The sequence below is a fragment of the Stenella coeruleoalba genome, assembly GCF_951394435.1.
Source record: "Stenella coeruleoalba genome assembly, chromosome: 17".
NCBI lineage: Eukaryota > Metazoa > Chordata > Mammalia > Artiodactyla > Delphinidae > Stenella > Stenella coeruleoalba.
In genome coordinates this window covers 72307300-72329671 of record NC_137163.1, presented here as the reverse complement: position 1 = coordinate 72329671, position 22372 = coordinate 72307300, and the positions used below count along the sequence as shown (strand labels likewise).

General features: G+C 36.3%; 1 protein-coding gene across 9 annotated transcripts in view; it reads right to left on the bottom strand.

Moving 5' to 3' along the window:
* Positions 1-22372, bottom strand: part of ASPH (aspartate beta-hydroxylase) — a 414018-nt gene that overhangs the window by 355466 nt on the left and 36180 nt on the right. For 7 of the 9 annotated variants that reach the window (XR_013824500.1, XR_013824501.1, XR_013824502.1 and 4 more), the window contains exon 3: positions 20443-20511. Coding sequence is in view for 4 of the 9 variants with exons in the window: in XM_079901409.1 (XP_079757535.1) it covers positions 20443-20511 (69 nt within the window). In the remaining 5 variants the exon portion in view is untranslated. Of the gene's footprint in view, positions 1-3009; positions 6312-8455; positions 8498-14849; positions 15955-20442; positions 20512-22172; positions 22218-22372 lie in introns of those variants that run through there. The other 2 variants (XM_079901410.1, XM_079901411.1) reach the window with 2 other exon arrangements.

Below are 22372 nucleotides of genomic sequence, written 5' to 3'. Positions count from 1 at the left end.
TCAGAGCATTTCATTGTAGAGACTGTATCCGCAGGGCCTAGGACAGCCCCCAATACACTGCAGACACTCTGAATATTTCTTCAACGAACCAATAAATGGGCAATAGAGATGACACAGCATGTGGGTCTTTATTTCATTATCAAAAACAACACAGAAACTTTAAGTATATGCCTTCCTCTAATCTTAGAGAAGAAATATTTGAGGCAAGGAAGAAGTGACAGACCTCTACGATGTAGAGATGCTAATAAACAGTGATAAATACACACATGAAGTGAAATCAAATGAGGTATGAAATGAGAACAAAGAAAAATAGATGATTTTCTGCTCTGTAGGGCTTAGAAAATGGAAGCTTTTGCAGAAATTGATTTCTACGTAAAAATGACATCCCTAACCAGTAATAAACATCTAGTTCATGTGGTTTTATCCTCAGGCAAATGGAGAAGGTAGGCCCTGACACTAAAGATTGTTACTGAGGATTTTTTCCAAGTACCCCGAACAAGATTTGCATGAGAATAAGCCTTCTGGGTCTGCTATATAATACTCACCCTTCAGTTTCCTAAGAACGAACACTTTCTCTTTAGACAGAACCAGGGGAAAATGTAAAGAGTTTAACAAAATAAACCTAACTCACCTGATAACTAAATGGCAGTATTTATCAAATGGCATATTCTCTTACATTCCTCTAACTGCCTAAAGTTATTGTTGACCAAGGGTTGGGATGAGTTCTCTCTATTCCCAGGGCTCTAACTCTGAGCTACCCATTCAGGCTCATCCCATTCAACCCTTCATATCTGGGCGGCAGCAGGAGGCATCGGGTGAGGAGGAGAGAAGGGGAAAACAGTTCCAGAAGTGCCTGCCTTTGGTGCGGATGAAATACAGGGTATAAATATTCACCGTGTGGCCTGCCCCACACCTAGCCCCCCTTCTCCCGGTAAAAGCGCACTGATTTCGTTGAGGGACTGGTTCTCCATCATCCCAGTTTTAAGGGTGGCACTCGCATGCCCTTGGTCTTGCAGTCACAGCTTGGTTACCCCATCCCCCATTCTGTAAGAATTAGGAATAAATATGAGCACGGGGGACTCCAGGCTGCCTGAGAAGGAAGGCCACCTCCTGAGAGAGCCCAAAGATGGAGAGAGAGGTCCAGACCACTGTCTGAGCACCCAGAGCTAGCATAACCGAAAGACAAAAAGCGCAACTACCCCTGGGCTTTACGGTCATGTGAGCCAATCAATGTTTTCGGTCCACGTAAGCTAACTGGAATGGATTCACACATGTAACCAAAAGAACTCTGGAAAATACTTAGAAGTAAATCTAAACGTGTTCCTAATGTCCTGAGGAAGAATGATGAATGCTTTTTCCATAGAAACATAGTTACACCGAGACTTGCAGAACTGGAAATTAGGAATTGAATAGGTTTTTGTGGACTGGATGGAAAAACCTCTAAAGACCATAAAATCGCTTCTACGGAAAAACGTGTTGTGGGTACAAAGCAAACTTATAAATAAGTTTTTCACACTTAGACTGGGTATGAAATTTCTCAATTATACCATATACTTAAGACTACACTTTATTTCTTCATAACTTTTTTTTAGGCTTTACATTTCACATCTTGTGTTTCCATGTTGTAGCAGTATCCTTTAAATAACTAAGCATTCTTGCAGTTTTATACATATGTAACATTTAGAATTACTTTTATTTGCCCGTTCAATGATCTCAGTAAAACAAAGTAGGACCCAGTACACCCATTTTACAATGATACGTTAGTTACAAAGAATAAAGAACTTAACTATTTGTCTCACAATCTGTTGATAAAAGGAATGGGAATCATAGCCACAGTGCTTCCAAACTTTTAACAACTGACTGAAACAACTTGGTAGAATTATTACCATCATTCTGACAAAAGAAAGGGAAGCACGAGTGCTAACAACGTACCAGCCACTCACGCACAATCACCTCGAGGGAAAGGAGAGAAAAACCAGCATTTCCAAGATGCATTTTATGGTGAACTGAGTAACCGATTTGGAGAATTGTTACCAATGGGCATTAACAGAAGGAACAGTGGAAGACACAGGAGAAAGGAATAAAAGTCTGGAGACACAGACTAAATCAGCAGACCCATTTCATGGAAAATGACATTTACAGTTAACTTAAATCACCAAAAAAATTTTGTTTCCTTTGGCCGTGCGGCATGTGGGACCTCACTTCCCCATCCAGGGATGGAACCTGTGCCCCCTGCACTGAAGCACTGAGTCCTAACCACTGGACCGCCAGGGAATTCCCAAACCGTTAACATTTAAAATCATACTTGTTTGCTCTCTTTCTTTGTTTTCTAATGGAAGTATATACAGGGAGTCCCTATTACCCAAGTAATCATTATGAGAACCTCTGAAGTTACAAAGTTGGATGGCTACACAGGCCATTACACTACAAAATACTCTCTATGAGCCACTCTGGCAGAATTAATTCCCCGGGATTAATTCAAACTTTCATGCTAACAGATTTATGTCAATTTCTTTACCAGTCTCTCCCTCATTTTGAAATGCTGTGGGACCACCTATACACAATGCAAATCATCCATAAAGTAAAACTGAAAATCTTGAAAAAAATAAGATTGCAAATAGTTGATTACAAGCAATGTTAGAAATAACTGAAATTCACACACAAAGCCATTAACCAATGAAAACACAGAAATTACACATCACAACTGAAGGAAAAATATCAATGATTATAAAGTTCTTCCAAAGAAAGTATTCTGAACACTATAGGATAATAGATTCCTGGAAAAACTGATAAGCTCTCAAATATTTTTGTAAAACTGACCGTCTTTACGAGGACTGCTACTCACATGGGAAATATTACCATACAAAGGAAAATTATGCCAAGAATGTCATTTTTTAGAATTCTATGCATCATCTCTTAGTGTAGCTTAAGTAATGTTAGTGATATAACAAAATACATTTATACTCAGTATTTAATTTTCACTTTTCAGGACTTTTTCTGACTCCCAACTACTTCAAGTTATATAATTTTTGTCCCTGTTTTTAGTTGACATTTCAAAAAGGTGACCTTTCTGGTTTTAATTATCCTTACATAAAAATATGAAGCAGCAGAATATAGAAATAACTACATACTGAATAAAAAAGTAAGTAAAACTGAGAAAGCAAGCATAATTTTAACCCATTAATCATGACCAAAAGCATATTTCCACTAAGTTTTTTAGGTGAACAGTAAAAAACTGCATCTGAGTAAAGTGTCACCTCAATTTTCAATAAAATTCAGTTGAAACCTTTATTTACTGAAGAAAATGGAAGGAAAGAAAAAAAAGAAAGTAAGCCAATTCCCAGTTCTCAAGAGCTCTTGAAATATTTTTAATATTTTAGGACAGAAGTTTCAATTCAATTCTTGAGTTGTTATTCAAAGGGAAACTCAATGATAGAACTAAAATATTTCCAGATGCTTTATTAAATAGCAACAGATAATGCTTATATGCTTATGCTGATTAGGGTTAGTCTAAATTTTTTTCACTAATTTCTTAGAATTTATTAGCATTTATGTACTTTATGCCCCACAGCCATTGACTGTCCTTCAAAAACCAAGGTAAAAATTATTAGAATGCCCTCAGTAAAGGTCATTATAATTTGCTGCCCTTCTCTACAAGGGAGGAAAAAAAAAGTCATCTGTACAGAAATTAACACTTAAAATTTGATACATAAATTTAAAAACTCAATCTATTTATCTTAGCAAGACCTAACATCAGTATATATTTTTTAAAGATTGTAATTTTATGTGGTCGGTGGATATAGTTTTGCTTCTCGTTCTGTCCAGTTCTCAGAGTCTCCCTCTTCTTCTCCCAGAAACTCTTTCCTGCAGGAAGCATTTCATGTGGTTTGAGAGGGAATCCCTCAACCCACACCCAAAGCTTTGTGCACAGGAGCCAGTCTGTCCCCCGACTACAGGAATGGTCACAGATGCTTCCAGGCCCAACCAGGACAGCCAGAATCTCCCAGGACTTTTCTCCCAGGGCCAGCCCAGAAAACTGCATCTTTGTACAAGGATGGCTAAGCTAGAAAAATGTGTCTGGGGCCCCCGGAGGGCCACCTTCCTCATCAAGTGGTAGCACCTCCGTATAGAATAAAGTCAAGTAGAAATCAGCAGGGTCAAGATTTGAGAAGAGAGCTAGGAGGAAACAGCTGATTACAGGTCTGTACTTGGGATCTACTCACCTCAAGCCAGTGCCCCCGTATTTGCCACCAAATGAGCCATAAAATTCACTGCGGTTTACTGTGCTCCTATAATCAAACTATAAAAATAATAAAATCCAGACGGATCAACATAGGAAGCCCCAAGTTAACCCATGTGACAATTTCTTTGGGACTCAGTTTTTAAACAACAGAATGATAGGATTGGATTAGAGATATTAGACTAGATATTCTCTAGGCCTGCCCCCTTGCTGGATAATTTTATTATGTCTGTTGGAATTTTTGTCAACTAAATGTACAGGTGCTTGATTTTAAGCAGTAAAAGGTGCCAGCATATTAAAAAAACAAAAAACACAAATACTTTTAGAAAATTTGCACTTAACACTCACTCACTTCTGATTTGAAATATCTTTAATTAGGCCAAAATCTCTGTTTTTAAAGGCTCTTCAAAGAAAAAGGTGAAGAATTATTTTAAAAATCAAATAAAAATTTTGTGGCAGCACTTACGATGCAGTTACAACAAACCAGGTTATTCTTCTCAAATTCAGTAACTGAATTTCACCAGCAGTCACGGTTACAGAATTAAGACTTCATGTAGAACAGCACAGACCATTTGTAGAAATATATTTCTTACAGAAATTTCATTTTATTAAATGTTTTCTGAACTCAATTTTGATCTCAAATTTGCAACTCCTTAGAAACGGTAAACAAGTATGATACAATCAAATATGAAAAATATATGCCATTCCACCAGTATAACTGAAAAATTGTGATATAAAATGAAAGGATATCCTAATTTGAAATAATTAAAGCCTTTCTATAACTATTCTGAGTCTGTAAAGATGTCATAAATAGGCATTCTAAAATTGTTCTTCTACATAAAATTCTCTCTTTTATCCAGGACTGTTTCTAGAATTCTCTGAACACAGTGAACACTAAGTACTGGGCAACAGGAGAAGGTGGGGGAGGGATGGTTGGAGCGGGAGAGGCAGGGTGAGGAGTGAGGCAGCACAGCGGGGTGAAAAAGGAGGTAAAGCAGATGGTAAAAGACCAGGAGGAGAGATGAAAAGGAGTTGAATGGGAAAGAGCCTGAGGAAGGAGCAGCCCCCTGAGAGGGGGGCAGGGGGAGGGGGATGGTGCTGGCTGGGCCTGGGGACGGAGACTCACAGGCAACTTCACAAGAGCCCGAGGAGATGCCCTGGGAAGAGCTGGGGGAAGGAAAAGGGGATGGAGAAAGGAAGTGGAGAAGGAAAAGGGTAGTTGAAGAAGAATGGGAAGCAGGAAAGCAGGAAGGCGAAGGAGGGAAGAAAGACAACAGCTAACAGAGAAGGTGGTAACCTCCTACCTGAGTATTTATCATTCCTGAAACTTACAAATCACGCTGCATATAAATACTATTTAAAATTTTCATATTCTTGCTGAACTCCAGTGAAAATATTCTGTATTAATAAATCATTACAATTCATATTACACATATACATTTACCCGATACACGATCAATAAGTTAATAAAAACAGACGTTATTACATCATATTTTTATTACATATTGTTTTAAAGCTTCATCTTTTAAATTTCGAAGCATGAGACGGGTTCCTCAATTTCAAAGAATTTACTTGGTTGAGCACCAATAAATATAGTCAATGGCTAAATGACACATCTTCCCCAACCAGAGCAATACCAAGTTTTCTATGCCCTTCAGCAGCAAATCACGATGAAGAATGTTACCACTTCCTGGGACGCTGCTGCAGCTTCAGTTCTTTCTCTTCTCGTTGCTCCCCTTTGCTAAGTGTGCCTGTTTGGCAGAACTTCTCCCTGCTTTTCTATCATCTTTGTCTTTGGGTGCCACTTTACCAGAAGAATCCTTGATATTCGTTGATTTTTTCCTATTTTCCTTGGCTTTAGTACCTTTACCTAGTCCCGCTTTCTCCTTGTCTTTGTCCTTTTTAACCCTAGGCGACTCTTTCCTGGAGAGAACTGAATCCGCAATTTTCTTCTCCTTCCGGTCATCCTCCTTTTCTTTCTTGCCCCTTTTCCTCTCTTCATGCTTACTTTCCCTCCTTGACTCAAGCTTCTCTTTTTCCTTCTTGAGCTCTTCTTTAGTGAGTTCTTTAACTTTCCGGTTTTCCAATTAAAGGGAAAAATGTTTATTGAAAGTCATCTCTTAATTCATAGACAGCAACTTAGTGCAAAAGTATTGTCTTTTTTTCTATCTCCCCACACACATGAAATGATCATTCAAAAAGTGACTTTCATCCACTAGTTTTAAATTGGCTAAAAACAGCTGCAAACCTCTATGAAGTATCAGCTATAAAAGAAATGCTAGAAACTTGCCATCACTTTCCCAGCTGGCAATATAGTATGATTTGCCTCAGAACAACGTTAACATGCAATATTAATAAAATGAGTCCAGCCATAAAGGCAGCACTTTACACAGAGCGTTAACAACTCACATGTCACAGCTATGACAACATAATTAAAGGAACACTGACATAATTAAAGGAACACATTTTCCATAGCTTGCAAGTATTTGTACAAAGATAATTTAAAAGTCTTTAGCTCTAACAAAAAAAGTATGTCCTTAAAATATCTGTGCTTGCATTCCTTGGAAACAAATATAACGCACAAATGAAAAGTTAAATACCATTTAATTTTCTTAGTTTAGAAAAACACAATTTCCATGAGTACAAAATTTTAAGTTTGTTATCTACAGTGTCTAAGACGACAAGGAGAACTTCTTTTCTGTTTCTATTCAACATTATGAAATCAGTATTCCTTTAAGTATATTTCCCGTTATTTTACGTAGAGCCACTCCAAGCCAACATCTATGCTGTCCATGCTCACAGAAGAGAGAACAATTAAACGGAATATACAGGTGATTCCAAATCTCACGTGAGGTGCTGCTTTCAACCTGCTTTACATCAAGTTGAACACTGCTGCTAGCAAAAGCTTTGAATTTCACCTCCTTGATTCCTCATTAAGAAATCATACGAGAAGCAAGGTGTTTACTGTATAACGTAGCATTTAAGCAGAAACAAAAAAGAGAAAGATTTCTTTAATATAATAAAACGTGGAAGATGTTTCTGCCCATCAGAATCATGTAAAACTCAGAGTACAAAATGTTATTCGATTCTTCCTGACAATTTTATTAAAACCTTGTAAAAATACAGAATAGAATTCATAAATCATCAACCATCCTCAAAGTCCTCATTCTTTTCCAACGCCGTTCAGAGTAACATAGATAAGTAACACTGCAAGAGCAGAAGGCTGGTGCAATGCTGGCACGTGTTACTTTGCACACAGTTTTTAAAGTATTAAATCTTTAATGTTGAATTTGCCTCTCTAGATCAAGGAGTCAAATTATACTTTATTGGCCATTTATTTCATAATTACTTACATAAGAATAAAATGGTAAAAATTCTGGTTTTCTTCCCGGGAATTATTCAGGCGGGATATCAAAGTTAAAACATTAAAAGTTCCTAATCTTAAAGTTAAAATACAAATCACAAAACCCTGTAAATCACATAGTAAAAGTCTCACCTGTTAATGTTTCACCAAAATCCAACTACATACAATGTGCCAAGCACTTGAACACAAGAGTATTACAAGTTTATGAAGAAAAGCATGCACTTTCCCCATGCCCCTCTCCCTAAAGTACAGAAATCTTTACAGTAAACGAGAAAAACCAAAGGAATATAAAATAAGGCTGCAATAATAAGCTGTTAGCCTATACAAAATGGTTGACAGGTGTAATAATTTTTAATGAGTCAAAATATCAAACACAGCAAATTCTATACCGGCATAATGAAATCTAAGTTTTCATTTTACTGAAAACTACAAGTGTGGTCCCACTAGCTTTTATTGTGCTCTAAGACAGCATCATCAGAGCTTTTGGAAAAAGGAAATCAATCATTGATGAACTCATCTTTATTTCCGACAGTACCTCAAAAATTTAGACTAAAGAAAAGTTTTAGAAGGTAGATAGGATGTATATACTGTAAATTTAATGTGTAGTTTAAAGACTGTTCCGAGGTTTTGATAATCTGAAAAAGGAAATTACTTAAAATTATAGGCCCGAGGCAGAAAACTCTTTAATGAAACCTTGATAAAACTACTTACAACCAAAGGTGTACCCAAACCAAAAAGCAATAGTGTTTAGCATTAGTAGCTGCATCTACAAAACATTATCTATAAACTGTCATGCATTTTCAAGCATTAAACTTGATTCACTCAAGGCTAATTTGAAAAAGAGAAAATACCTTTAGCCTTGGTTTTTCTCTTGGCTACCCCACCAGGTCCTTCTGTTGGTGTTTACAAGATGAAAATATGTTACAAACAGAAAATATTAAGGTAATTAAAAAATAAGTATCTATAAAATAGTTTAAATTGATGCAACTATTAAACAAATTTACTTAAATTCACCATTAAAAAAATACACTCCTGCAACATACAAATATTTATCATTCATACGTCATTTTAGAACCTTACTTTCACTACCTATAACCGAAAAATGCATTTTAAAAACATCATTGATCTAATCAACTTCACAACCTGCCTTAGGTCTGAAAGAATTGATGGCTTTAGAAATGTCTAATTACCACAGGAAATGGCATTTCCCTCTCAGTGGTGCCTGGATGTCAGTGGACTTCTGCTTGGACACAGATGATCAATTACAAGCACCAGGGGTGAAAGGACCTGGGGACCTTATTTCCCTACTCAATTATCACTGCCACTCAAAAAAAGGATAGTATATTTTGATAGAATTTTACTCTTTACTGTTTGAATAATCATGGCTTTTCTCCCATAGTTTCAAACTTTCTTTATAAAAAATTACATAAATAAGAATTATACCATTATGGAGGTATATACTAACTTTTTTACTCTTCATCTAGAAACTCTGCAAAGGCTTTCTATTTCTTCTCTAGGCAAATGAAAGTTCTGATGTGTTTATTTTTAACCTTCTAACAAGTATCAGTACCACATACCTCGCCGTACACTTTTTCCAGCCAGCCTGTACTTAGCATCCCAACCAACTGATGTTCCCAATTCTATCTCCTGGTCACATAAATGTTATTTTACACTCAGGTATCAGCAAACTTTCCAAAGTGGCATTCCAGGCTGCCAATCCATTTCCTGGGGACACCAGGGTAGGAGGTAGGGTGATTTCTGCTCATCCCCTGTGGAGGCAGCACCATGCACAACCTGTCACCTACAACTAAGGTCTGAAGTGTCCCAAGAAAGCCCCTCAGCCCTTTCACACCTATTCCTGCTGGAAACTGTGGAAGCCCCTCGGTATGTTTCTCAAAACCATAATCACACTCCCACTGCCAGTATGAGATTTTTTTACTCCTGTTCTGTTGTTTGAATCACCCTCCACTCCTAAATCTCCTCCCCTCTCTCTGTTCATGGCAAGTTGTTTCCATCATATGAGACAGTTCATTTGAGAATGGCAACTTATTTTGGTTGAGATATCATCACTGTCATTCTGGAAAAAAAGTGTTAGCGTACCTTACCAATGACTACATTAAAAACAGAAACGTGAATTAACTGTTCCCTGTGGCTGTCTGTATCTATCCAGTTACTCGACATGCATACATAACCAAAACCAGTGTGTGTGTCTAACAACTATTTTTCACAGACAAAGCCCAGTTCTTTCTTAAACTCTAGCAAAAACAGCATACCACCGTGTAATACCGAACGCTATCTTGGACCACTCCCCAAGAAAGTTTATTTAGGTAAAATGTCAAACTTATTCTTGCAATGACAACTTTTAAATACATGGGTATTATCCAATGTGCAAAAGAAATTAGCGTAACGCATTAAAATACACTTTTAATGGTGCTAATGTCCCCTCCTGATGGGTATTATCCAATGTGTAAGAGAAATTAGCGTAACGCATTAAAATACACTTTTAATGGTGCTAATGTCCCCTCCTGATTCCTGCATGTTCTTGACTGGGGAGGCCTGGATTTTCCCTTAAAAAGCAGAATGGTGGGAATCAGACTATCCCCCTACCCCTCCACTATTATGATATAGTCAAAAGAGCTATATTGATGAAAAGGCTAGAGTTAACATAAATAAGCCAACATATTAGATCAACATCAGATTAGCTGATCAGAAACATGAAAATATAATAAGTACTTGATTTAAAACTTTTCCAGTTTGGGTATAAATCCCTAAAGTGATACAAATTAACAATGTGCCACTGTACTATATGAAATGCCAAAGTATCAACCTAAGCTGTCTTTTCTGAACTTAAAGAATATATTCAATCATTTTTCAATATTTTTGACATGACAAAGACTGAACTAATAATTTAAACAACAATCATCATATTCAGTCTCTGAAGGAAAGAGTATAAACATGAAAGAAAGCACAGCACTTGGAAAACAGAAGGTAATACAGGAGCCTGTAAGTAACAAAAAAAGAGGGGAGAGTCAAGAAAACGCAGGGAATGAATGAATGAATGAATGAATAGAAAATGCAGGATTCTAAAAGTCAAAGTAGCGGTTGTAGAAAGGAAGGAATGAACAAAGGGTTAGGATGAGGACACTACTGAATTCTGTTTATTAGTAAATGTCCCATATAGAGTTTTACAAGGAGTATAAGAGGCGGTCATGTTACAATGAGAAAACAGGTAGAAAGAAGGGTGAGCAAAACCCCAGGGCTGCTCATCACCGCCTCTCTTCCCTCCTTAGAAGAAAACTGATCATCTATGGGGTTTCCCAAGATTCTCAGTGGGCAGAAAAGGAATAAGAGTTTGAAGAATTTGATCTGCATTCCTATGTTTTGAGGGCTAGGAAACAAAGGCATGTCTAAGGGTAGAGAAACTGAGTCAGCGGGAGAGAAAGGAGGAGGCCAGAAGCGGGAGGTGCAGACACAGGGCAAAGGTCAGCTGCTAAAAAAATGACCAATGAGAGAGGAAAGAACGATTCAAAACACTTCTCAGAGTAAAGAAATGCTGTGCAGAGTAGAGAAATGATAATGGAACCCAAGCCATTAGGATGTGGCTACGGTCAAAGAGAATGGCAAAAAAAAAAAAAAAAAAGTAATCACCATGTTGTTTCCTTCTTTTTTGCCCTGTGCGTTTATTCTGATGGTTTTAAGGTGATTACTGTTAACAGCTAAGTTGACTATTTGGTAATCCTTACACAGAAATTTGGAAAAGCAGGTCTTATATACCTGCTTAGAGCCTGAGGGTGCTGCCTAAAGGTAAGTGACATTATTTTGGCAACTGCCTCAGGGCCACTATCCCACACACATTTTCGAAGTGAAATGTTCTGTGTGTAATTAAAACGCTGCATCATGGTTGGACCTGCGGTTTCACCACAATTTTAGAAGACTGGCTCCATTACAGAAACCCAAGTACTATAGCTGCTGCAGGCTTTCAGGAAGTCGGGCACAGAATTGGTCAGCTGAGTGTCATGTCATACTTAGGTCATCCCAGTCACTCCCACCATCCCTGGTGAGACCAATGAGTCACTCTGAGCCTCAGTTTCGAAGCTGCCTGCTGCCCTGTACGAAGCATCATAATTTATTTCAACATTGACTACAGATGAGGCCCTGAACGCCTAAGAGAAGATTCTGCGAGCTAGGCAGACTTGCTCTAGAACATAAGTCTAGTCTTGGCAAAACTCAAGTCAAGACGCTACACCATTTTCCTTTTTATTTTTAAATAGATGGCGTAACAATATTATCACAGACGTTTTTGAAAAAAGGAAGCTACAAACCTTCCAACCCTCTGGGATGAGGGAAGATCAGAACATCAGAGGACTGAAAGACTAAAAGTTTAAGAAGGGATTACATCCAGAGACTGAGAGCTTGAATAAAGATAAAATCCAGACACAACTACGAATGAAATAGCAGAAAGATCATGCGAAGACCTCAGCTAGCACAGGTCAGTTTATTGTCTGAACTTCAAAGTGTCATTTCTCTTGGAAAACAAAATACATCCAATAATTTTTTTCACTTATTTAAGCTGTTTAAAAAAATAATCAGCGTTTTATTATGCAATAGGTAACTCCTGACGTTCTCACTCACCAGGACTAACCCCAGCAAATATTTCATAAATAACCTATGTTGGGCTCAGCTTTGAAAAGGGATTCAAACGCAGCCTAACCTGACTCCCAACTTCAGACAGTTCACAATTTAGTTAATATCTACTCCTGTGTATTACAGAGTTATGGCAACAAATAACAGCACAGTGTTCCATCTATCGACTTGTGATAATAAAGTCTGCGTCACTGGATTTTATAAAAGTGCTCCAAATATGCATGGTGATCAAAGACATTTCCACAGCTCAAAACACAGAAAACGTTTTACTTGTTTTATAGACCAGAATCTGATTTCGAAAGGGTTGCTGAGTATCAAGCCCCCAAAGGTATAACTGCCAGGTGTTCAAGTTCATAACTGTCTATTCTTCTATCTGCCTTTACTAATACTTCAAAGTTATAAACGTCAGGCCAAACGAGGAAACATTTTGCCCCGTCTAGCTAACCGTAAATGAAAACAAACCAGAATTCAAGCAGAGAAAACAGTTTTTCTTACACGCCTGGATACAGCTCTATAAGACAGGGAGGTAATTTCTAGAATAAAGAATCAAGTGAAAAAGGTGAAAAAGCAGGATATCACCCAGCACATTAAGTCCAAGGCATCTGCATGACGCAGTGAGCCGGCAGCTGGGCCTCAGGGATTTAATAAGATCAGAAGACACCTCTCCAACTGACTTACACGTCACCCCTCACATCCCAGGGGAAATAAGAGCTGAAAGAAACTAAAGTGCAGAAAACAAGTCCCCTGAGTGCCACTTCCTTGTTTTGGTACCAAATTCCAGAGAACCCGGCGCCTTTTCAGTTGGACAAACGGCACTTTCCTCTGAGGAAGGGCAGCTCGGAGGAGACAAGGGCATCTGAACTCAGAGCACATTCCTCAAAGTGCCTTTGGTTGTTCCAAAGTGGAAATGCAGAGTAAATACAGTACAATGTAAAATTCACCATAAATAAACATTCAAACGTACAGATTACATTTTTGCCTTTTTAACTAAGTTCCTAAGCTTAAAAGACACAAGCTAGGAAAATATTTCTATGATCGAACAGAAAATTACACAATAAAGCCTTAGAAGATTAAGAATTGTAACATACATAATAAACCAAATGTAAGCAAAGCAACTTTGGTCAGCTTCAAAGTACTCTGTACCAGTTTTGCAAATAACTTTATTTTCTCACCAAAGCAAGCCTTAGGCACAAGTTGAAGGCAGTCACAGAAGTCAGGGGTTCACCAGCTACCTGGATTTTACCTTCATCAGAGGCTTTTCAAAAGGGCTGATCAGAAGGGATACCAAAGAAATGGCAAATTATAATCTCACATCCTTATTTTTCACTTACAAGGATACAGCATAATTAATTTCTGTACATAAAATGTGCATTAGTAGCATGACAAAAAAGCAGAGCCTGATGAGAAATTAATGATTCCAAACATTTTTAATACACAAATTTAATTATTTACTTCTCATAAACTGATCAAACATCTTCTAGGGTTAGTTACAATGAAGCATGAAGAAACAAGACTGCCTTAAAAAACAAATCTCAGACGTTTGTCTAAGAGAATTTCTCTGAGTGAGACCTCAGACTGCTTTTGAATTTAAACCTAATGAGCTCTGATATGTCACAGTACTCAAATTCAAAGTGCAAGACATGATAAATACAGGCAAAGACTGCATAAGCTTTCAGAAAGAACATTATTAAATCATACTCATTTGTTCCAAAATATTAACATTCCAAAATCAGAAGCTTTGGACTGTCAGAAACATTAACAGAATGAAACATAGTCCCTGAATAATCAGGAAAAGACAAACTAGGGTTATAATAGTTATTTAAGCGTTAGGAGATCACTGTCCAATGTACAACACGTGTATCTTATTTCCAAAAGTAGCTACTGAATAATGCTTTTTTAAACTAAGATTAGCAAATTGGACAGTTTTCCCGACACATGTAAGTGCTGAGTCAAGGGGGAAGTTGATGCGCTTCCAGGGTTCTGATTCGAGACTTTTACTTTCAGGCTCTCATTTTGATAAGCCTGCAAGAGCGAGCTCTAAAACAGAAACTAAATTTGTCATATTCCCTTCCGAAAAAATGGGTGAATAATCTACTTTCTGAAAGCAACTTGATTAAATGGGAAAAAATAAGAATAAATATTTGAAAAGTAGAAATTATCATAGTTAAATAAAATGTTAAAAAATGCAAATATTTTCCAATTTTAAGCTCTATAAAGAACCAAAGCTAGGCTAAGTTTCACAGAGGCTCAAAGAGATGTAAAAACATGAAACACCACTCCCAAAAAGGGTAAAAGAAATCAAAGGTCTTGGATCTTATCACTCTTAAGCTATAAGAGCTCTGTTTGAGGTGGGAAATGAATGAAATCTCATTTTAAGAAATGCATGTTACATATGTCTAATACAATTGTTTTTGCTATCATTGTTTTTGCAATTCATTTTAAATGAATTGATTCAAAGGTGTTTTTAAGGTTTTCTAACGGCAAAAATTGATTCTCCTAAAAAGAATTACCACTTTAATAAATTTAATTTACAAATATAAAAACCATATATACCTAATATACCATATATACCTAAGCCAAAGTTGATGGTCAATTAATAAGGTAATACAGGAAAAAATGGAAAAAGACCGTTATTTAGGATGAATAATTTTAATATGTACAACATTATTTAAGATAACATACTGACATTTTCCTTCCTGTGTAATATGCCTCCTTTAAAAAAAATACAAATTACTTTCTCTGGATGTCTATTTGGAAATGAAATTTAAAATAAATTTTGCTTTCACAGACAGAAAGATTCAGACACACTACTATCTGAATACAGTAACTGAACTACCCTAAGGCAAAAATATGAGGTTATTTTCAAATTATTTTAAAAGCACCATTAATACAGAATTTTACACTGAAATTTGTATCAACCTGTCTGACAAATCAACCTAAACAAATTACAATTAAAGAAAAATATCTGCCTTTTAAAGGACCATCATTTTACACATCAGTCATGTTAAAGAACAACAGAGAAGCACTGAATTTATGTATCATGCTAGAAATATTTTTATAATTAATTCCACTATAATCATCTTAATGAATAGCGTGTTAGAAGGACAAGCAGCAAGGGTTAATCACAAAACAATGTGTTATTAAGTTTCTGAATTTAGTTCAGCGAGTACATGAGTTGAAACAAAACGATACAGAAACCAATTATACTACCAAGAACATCATTCTCAATGCACTTTGTGGACCAGTAGGAGAATGAGGGGGTACCGCTTTCCTCAAGTGGGAAAGCCAAGCAAGGGACTAGCTAGGCGCTGTACTGGGGAAAAGATGACACAGTTGCCTTGTATTGTCCGATCGCAGCTGCCCCACTGCATGTTAAGCCCTGGATGAGCAAAGGAAAGAAAGAAAAAGGAGATTTTGCTTCGGGGGTTCACAAGCCAGTGACTTCAGTCCCTGCATCAAAGTTACTGGTTATGTAAATCCAAGATGACGCAAGTCTTTCCCTGAACCCCTTCATTCTGTGACGTACCATCAACGCCATCTGTGGTCTCGCTTTCTTCTTCTTCTTCTTCTAGCATTTCAAAAGGAGTCATTATATCATAGAGAAATGAGAGGAAACCATAAAACCAATCTGAACTTTCCTCTGCTAAAATATTAAGGACTTCCTCAAGAGAATCAATATTTTCATTACTGCCATCTTTGGTCAGGCCTACATAAGAATAAAGGAAGAGAGAAAGAGAAAATAAGGAGAGCAGTTAGGTGGAAAAAAGAAGTTGAGGAAGAGTGATCTTAAAAAGGATGTGCATCATGGTCAAGGAAGTTTACAGAAAAGGTATTTTGGAAAATAAAGAAATCGGTTAAGATGCACACCTTACAATCAACTCTCAATCATATGGACTAAAGGAAAAGCAATTTGACCAATCCTCACCCTTCCTACCAGCCCCTAACCGGGTTTGCCTTTCTCTCATCAGAGAATTGAGAGCCAAAAAAACCACAAAATTGTATCAGCCAAAACAGACTGACCAACTTCAACGGGAAAAGTGAGTGAAAGTCGTATGAGGATAAAAAGACACTTCCGACAAGCCCCACATTTGCCCATGTAGCACCCAGATATTATCGAGAGTTGATTATACAAACACTTACATATATCAATAAATATTCACTGAAAACAGAAATGTTCATTTCCTCAAACTTTTCCCTTTAGGAGCTGCAGTTAGTTTAGGAAACTCTGGAATTGATATGACTAGCAGGGTAACTGTTCAGCCTCCACAGAAGGGCACCAACGTGCTCAAATTATACCAGATAAACAACTTAAATTTTAAAACTAGAAAATGTTAGCTCTATAATGCTCTGGTTACCGACTTGTGGTCCTGTCATTCTGACCAATAATAAGAGTCAGCTATTAATAACAATTCGCTCAGCCTACCAATATGAGATGTGATCAAGGCCAGTCACCTGCAACAGGAACATTCCAGAGTTCTCTCCCTATCAGCTCACGGAATTAGCTTCTACTGCAAAGATCCCAGACCCCCATATGGAAAGAAAGCAGTGTATATATCGTTTTTATCATTTGTTTTTTTCCTGTGAAGAACTGGCTTTGGGTAAGACTGGTCTCTTGGGTCCAGTAGGTATCAAAGTCCACCAGTAGAACTGTCAAGTTCTATACAGTAAGTTCCATAATTTTGAGGAGAAAAAAAAAAAGACAGGCTGTGAGAAATATGCACATCTACGATTTTAGAGCTGTTCGGATTATAACCACCGAATCTGGTATTTCTGGCTCTGACAACACAGAATTTGTCCACACAGCATAACTACCAGCAATCAAGATTGGCAGGTAAGGGATAATAATAAGACAACTAGTTTAATGTTAAAGATGATAGTGGATTCTCCCCACATTAGTCCATAGAAGAACTACATTGCGCCATTCTTCATGCGTTGGGGGGGAAAAACCCCACAAACTTCAGTCGGTATTTAAATTATTTTTTGACCAACCCAGCATGTTTCTTCACTGAACTGAACAGTTGACAAGTGCTGTGAACAGAGATCTGTATTCCCACCCAAGTCCCTGTGGGAATAACACTATTTCTTCTCCTTGTCCAAAAACTCTACAGCTGTATACTTAGAATAAACATTTTTCTTTTTCTCCATTTTCCGATACAAGTACTTCCAAGTATTGAATATAAAATACAAAACTTTACCACCCTTCAGCATGACAGGATGAAGTATGCAACGAATATGCAAAAGTATTTGAGCAAAACTGATTACCCAACTATGCAACATTTTTGTGGTTCTTAAGACAAAAGTACTAGTCCAAAGAGAAAAAGAAAATATGTTCTGGGTTTATAATTCCTTATCCTCTAAGAGAAGGCCTGAACCAAAGAGCAACATGCGCCTGCCTTTGGGCAAGATCCAGCCCCCCCTTCCCTACTGCTCACTCAGGCATCTGTCAAGTCCACAAATGCTTGTCAAGGCTCCAGAGACTGCCTTCCCTTTTGTTCTCTGGCCATAGCTGGTAGCAGCTAGGTGGAAAAGGATAACTATGTAATCCACAGGTGGTGTTAGTCTAAGAAAATGCTACTCAGAATTTAGTCCTCTTTCCTATGGATTTATTTGGGAAACAAGTTTTCAAAGAATACATTATGAGACAATGTAGCTTTCAATCATCCAAACCAAAATCAAAGACATTTTAGTTTAGATAATTGGGCCACAAAAGTAGGAAGGAATGTAAACAAGACCAGGCTTAGAATATTTTCAAAGTATACTGTAAGGGCCGTGGCCAGAAGTAATAAACTTAATGATGCCTATTGATCTTGATTTACTCCCAGATTTCATTCTCTTTATAGTTCATAAGAAAAGCAAACTTTGAAATGTAAAAGAAATGTAAACATGAATGTGTACATTTCCTCAAACTGATCAAATTTAGATTATGTGCAAATTTAAGACTCCAGAAAGAAATACTAATGAGAGAAATCCAAACCTATGGAAGTTCAGCATAACTATTACCACACCTGCCATGCCAAGCTCTCACCCAATCTCTGACTTTCTACTTTCATCCCTCCCCAGGGATTCCCTCTGCCTTAATCCAAGGCCCTTAACCTTGAACTGCTTCTCCAATGAGAACGTACCCCAGAGATCTGGCTCCTTTTAGGGTACACACTCACTGAATCTGCTCCCCCATAATCTCTCCCTGAACATACAGAGCCCAGCAAGGCAAGAATTTCACCTGGTTCTTGCAACCATCCACCAGTAATAGAGGCACAACTAGGCTACAATAACCTCACAAAGTAGAAAAGAACCTTAGTCATAAAATTCAATTCCCATCAAGGTTATATTTCATGCAGAGAATTCAAACACTACAGAATAAGGTCAGAGGACAAACAGCTTACATTAGTTTCTTTCATCTTTACCAAAGCCACAAGCCAACTGCGAATTTGTACATACACACAGTAAAATAGTTTATCTTAGCCTTTGCGCAGTTAATAGTCAAATGACCAAATGAACACTCAGATTCACCAGCTGAGTTCTGTCTCCAAGTATATGATTCTTGCAAAAGGAACAAGTTACCATTTGCCCATACCACATATGTGGCTACCCACAAATGGCAATGTTCTAAATTACAATTAATTAAACTCTTAACGGTTGCTTAAAAATATTAAGGGGAATACATTTTTGAAATCTAAAATACTAAAAATCAAGTTATTAATGTAAGTTTGCAATAGAAATCAATGTGTGCTGTAGAAGAAATAACATGTTTTTATTTTTAATAGTTGACATTTCCTGACAGACCAAGATAGCTGATTTTAAGCACCTGCCCCCTTAAAAAAATCAACAAAATACAGTAGATAAGTAATATTATTTCTAAAAATGAGGCAACGGCTCACATGAAGTTATTTTTAAATAAAAAGCTTTGCTATTCAGAATCTGTCGTTTAAAGAAAAGTAACAAAATGAAGTAATAAACCATTTATAGGCAGGCAAATTAGCATCATTCTGAAATAAGGTCTATGTAATCTTCTTTCTTACGCAGGCCTAGGATTATAGTCTTCTGAGAATTTACCATGTTTACAGAAACCCAAATTTAGATATATAATGACAAAATTGTATAGAAAATTCTATTACGGTTAAGACAGGAAAAGAAATTTCATGGGTATAGGAAGCTTTCATTGTTAAGTAGCAAATATACTTCTCACTGAGCAGTAAAAGAAAACAATGTCAAAATTAAGATGTTTTATTACACTTCAATACAGATGTATCTCCCATTTTTTTCATATCCATAAAATATACACAAAATTGTGTGTCTAGGAAGAATCTGTGCCATTATTCTATTAAGCTTAGTATGTAAACCTTGCCATATTTGTTATTTTTCTAAAGACTTTAGTGTAAAATGTTTTAATGCATATTACGCTACATACTAAAACAAAGGAAAGGATGCTGTTTAACAAGCAGAAATAATATCTCACCAGGCCAGATTATATAAAATTTGCATATTAAAATTAGCACCATCCTTTCTAGTATGAGAGTATTTTAAAATTAAATGAAGGAATATCACATCTTTATCTATTATTAAAAAAATCTCAATGATAAAGATGGGTAATTCTGGTGATAAAAGAGAAGGGTCCAAGACTTAAAAAAAAATCAAGAAACCTGGCCAAAGACTACTAGTTTATATTTTAATGTTACCTTTCAAATAGTCATAGGACATTGTAAGATGTTTACTACCACTATTTTATTTCAGAATGAATTTATGTAAGCCTTCAGAAATTTACATTTTCAAATGGACATTGAATTATGTCAAATGATGCTAAAGAATGGTCGCCATTACCATATGTGAAAGCAGACTAGGACATTATCTACATGTTCAAATGTTATGTTCAGGATATAAAGTGCTTTAAATCTAAAAACACATATGAAATTATATTACTTATATTTGTGCAGGAGCTATATACTTATCCATTTGTAACAGTAAATTGAAATGTGAGAGTTTATAGAAAAATAATTAAGCCATTCAATATCCCAACAAGAATGAAATAAATGATTTAAGTGGGAAAATATCTTTCATAAAATGGAAATGACTGACACAAACATTACTAAAGCTAAAATATTGGGTTGGCCAAAAGGTTCATTTGGCCAACCCGATATTATTTTGCTTCCAACATTTTAGCACCACTAATTAAAAAAAAAAAAAAATGTGTACTTGCCTAATAAAACTTTGGCATCATCTACATCAAAATCTCCATCACCATCAGCATCATAGATTCCCAGTTTTCCTACAAGAGGGGAAGGAAAGACGGATATGGGAACAAAAGGAAAAACAAATTTAGTAAGGTGTTACTATTTCTTACAGTCCTGCATATCGGCCATTAATGCAACCAATCAATGCAACTCTTTGCTCCTTTTATCCTTAAAAGCCGTGCTAATGATAATCTCACTTAAAAATGAAGGCAGTTCACTTAGAGATTGAGGAAATATTCACCTAACAAATCTAAGAAATATAACTCAGATAATATTTTCTTTAAGGGCTTAACAATACCCAGAGATTTAATCATTTCAGAGTAGTTTTTTTTAACTTTACTGCTAAAAATATTTTAGGTAAAATTTTCAACATACATAAGGAATAATACAGATCCATTTCTAACAGTTACATGAAATTTAATGTTTCTAAAGTACAGAAGTTCCTCACACCATTAATATTCAAAACAAAAGAACACCCACTGAGCCTCAAATAAAGACCATATATAACATCGAGTATAAGTACTAAAAATAAGAGGATGATTAATTTTACGTTTCATAATAATGATTTATGACAGAAGCATCATGAATCAACCTTTAAAAACAGACTTCTGGAAATAAAGTATGTAAAACTGGCTTTTTGAAACTACAAAGGAAAACTTACACTTATCCTACTTAAAAATGTAATTAGCACTGGCCACCTACTACTGAGAAAAAAAATAAGGCTTAGAACAGACAAGCTGAGAAGACAATACTAGCAGACTTCCTCCTTCAAGAACAGTAAATGTGTATTTTAACTTTATCATCTCAGAGCACTATTCAGCATTTCAAATATAAGTCAAATACATTCAGTTCCCTAAAAACATCCTAAAATCAACACAGTTTATAATTCATCATTGGACAATGGCTGTGAAGAGACTTATTAATTTAACATTTTAAACAACAATATTTTAAATAGCAATATTTAAACCACATTTACAAATACAGCATCAGTACTAAAACACCAGTTGGCAGCATTGCCACCATTTTTGTTTGTTTAAGCAATGCTTTTATTTTTACTTATTTTTTTTGAATTTTAGAATTTTATTTATTTTTTTTATACAGCAGGTTCTTATTAGTTATCTATTTTATACATGTTAGTGTATATATGTCAATTCCGATCTCCCAGTTCACCCCACCACCACCATCCCCCGCCACTTTCCCTCCTTACTGCCACCATTTTAAAATAAAAACTAAGTTAACTCCAATAAAGATGTTAAAAAAAAAAAGGAAGTTAAAACATTGCACAACAGCAGGAAGATCTTTGGGAGTAGAGTTGCTATGACCAACCTAGACCCTCCCAGAGCCCTGTTCCACTTAGGAAAATATTGTTAACCTGCTATGTAGAAGTCTGATTGACAAAGCACATACACGTTGAAAGTGACAATAACAATAATAATGTAGACATAAGGAAGTTATCATTTCTATAGCTAAGAAAATATAAGTGAAAAGCGCTGGTCTGCAGTTGAGGCTACGTATAGCACAGAGTTCAAATAACAATAAAAAGACAGAAAATACTATACTTTCTCACAAATTTAAGAGGGAAAATTGGTCCTAGCACTTACATTCTCTGATGCAGGTGATAACTAAAATAGTAGCCCAAGGATGAGGTTTTAGAGACTAACACAAGTAGACTTAAAAGGCATCTCCAATAGCCTACCTTGAAGTACCTCTGATAAGTTATAACGGAAGTCCTTTGCTTTGGCTGCATGCATACAAAAACACGAAAATTGTTACTTGAGCTTAAATGTACACATCTTCTAAATCTCTTCTTTTGTCTGATAGACTTTGCTTCGCAACATCATCAACATAAGTTAACAAAAGCACAGAGCTACTCAGAAGTTCATCTCCAAACTAAAA